The sequence below is a fragment of the Gavialis gangeticus genome, unplaced genomic scaffold (genome assembly GCF_001723915.1).
Source record: "Gavialis gangeticus isolate Ggan-Ray unplaced genomic scaffold, GavGan_comp1, whole genome shotgun sequence".
NCBI classification, from domain to species: Eukaryota; Metazoa; Chordata; order Crocodylia; family Gavialidae; genus Gavialis; species Gavialis gangeticus.
Genome location: NW_017728987.1, coordinates 77,853 through 78,452, shown reverse-complemented (window position 1 = coordinate 78,452; position 600 = coordinate 77,853). Strand labels below are relative to the sequence as shown.

Here is a 600-nt window from a genome sequence, read left to right as displayed (position 1 = left end):
TCCGTCAGATTACTAGCCAGCCCTTCCCTGTGGAGAAGGGAACATCCAGAAATGCCACGTGCTGTTGTAAATAACAAAGATCAGGCATTGACTGGATGTATGTTTCCAGCGTGACTTGAGACAACCCCTCTTCTGTTGCAGTTTCTATCCCCCCAGCGACCAAAGATTTGACCACTGACAGCCTGACTCAACAGAACACAGCTCAAGATGGACACCGGTGTGATTGAAGGTGGTTTAAATGTCACACTTACCATTCGGCTACTTATGCATGGAAAGGTACCTGCTATATCGTTTCTTTATACCCTGGGTGGAATTGGGTCATGGTGAATGTCTCTGAAACCTTTGGTCCCATCAGATTAGTGTCTTTCTGGGGCGGCTTCTCTTACTGGGACTGAAACAGAAGTGTGGTAACTGAAATATTACTAAATAAAATGGACCTAGTGTCTCGGCATGACTCGTTTATACAAGCATTAGTCTCTTCGCTGCTAGGAATTTACTTTTGGCACATGGCCTATTCTGGTTACACTGGTATCTTGTGACCTTTGGAAGGGAGGCTTTAAATCTCAGAATATCTTGGAAATGGGGGGGGGGGGGGGGGGG

The 600-nt window shown here is 46.3% G+C and overlaps 1 protein-coding gene across 15 annotated transcripts in view; it reads left to right on the top strand.

Annotated features, from left to right (window-relative positions):
• The first annotated feature begins 115 nt into the window (after positions 1 to 115).
• The window catches only part of PCBP2 (poly(rC) binding protein 2), a 30,524-nt gene continuing 30,039 nt past the window's right edge, over positions 116 to 600 (top strand). For 8 of the 15 annotated variants that reach the window (XM_019514217.1, XM_019514187.1, XM_019514181.1 and 5 more), the window contains exon 1: positions 117 to 276. In XM_019514217.1, coding sequence (XP_019369762.1) covers positions 208 to 276 — 69 coding nt within the window. In that variant the 5' untranslated portion in view covers positions 117 to 207. Of the gene's footprint in view, positions 277 to 600 lie in introns of all 15 variants that reach the window. The other 7 variants (XM_019514257.1, XM_019514249.1, XM_019514241.1 and 4 more) reach the window with 2 other exon arrangements.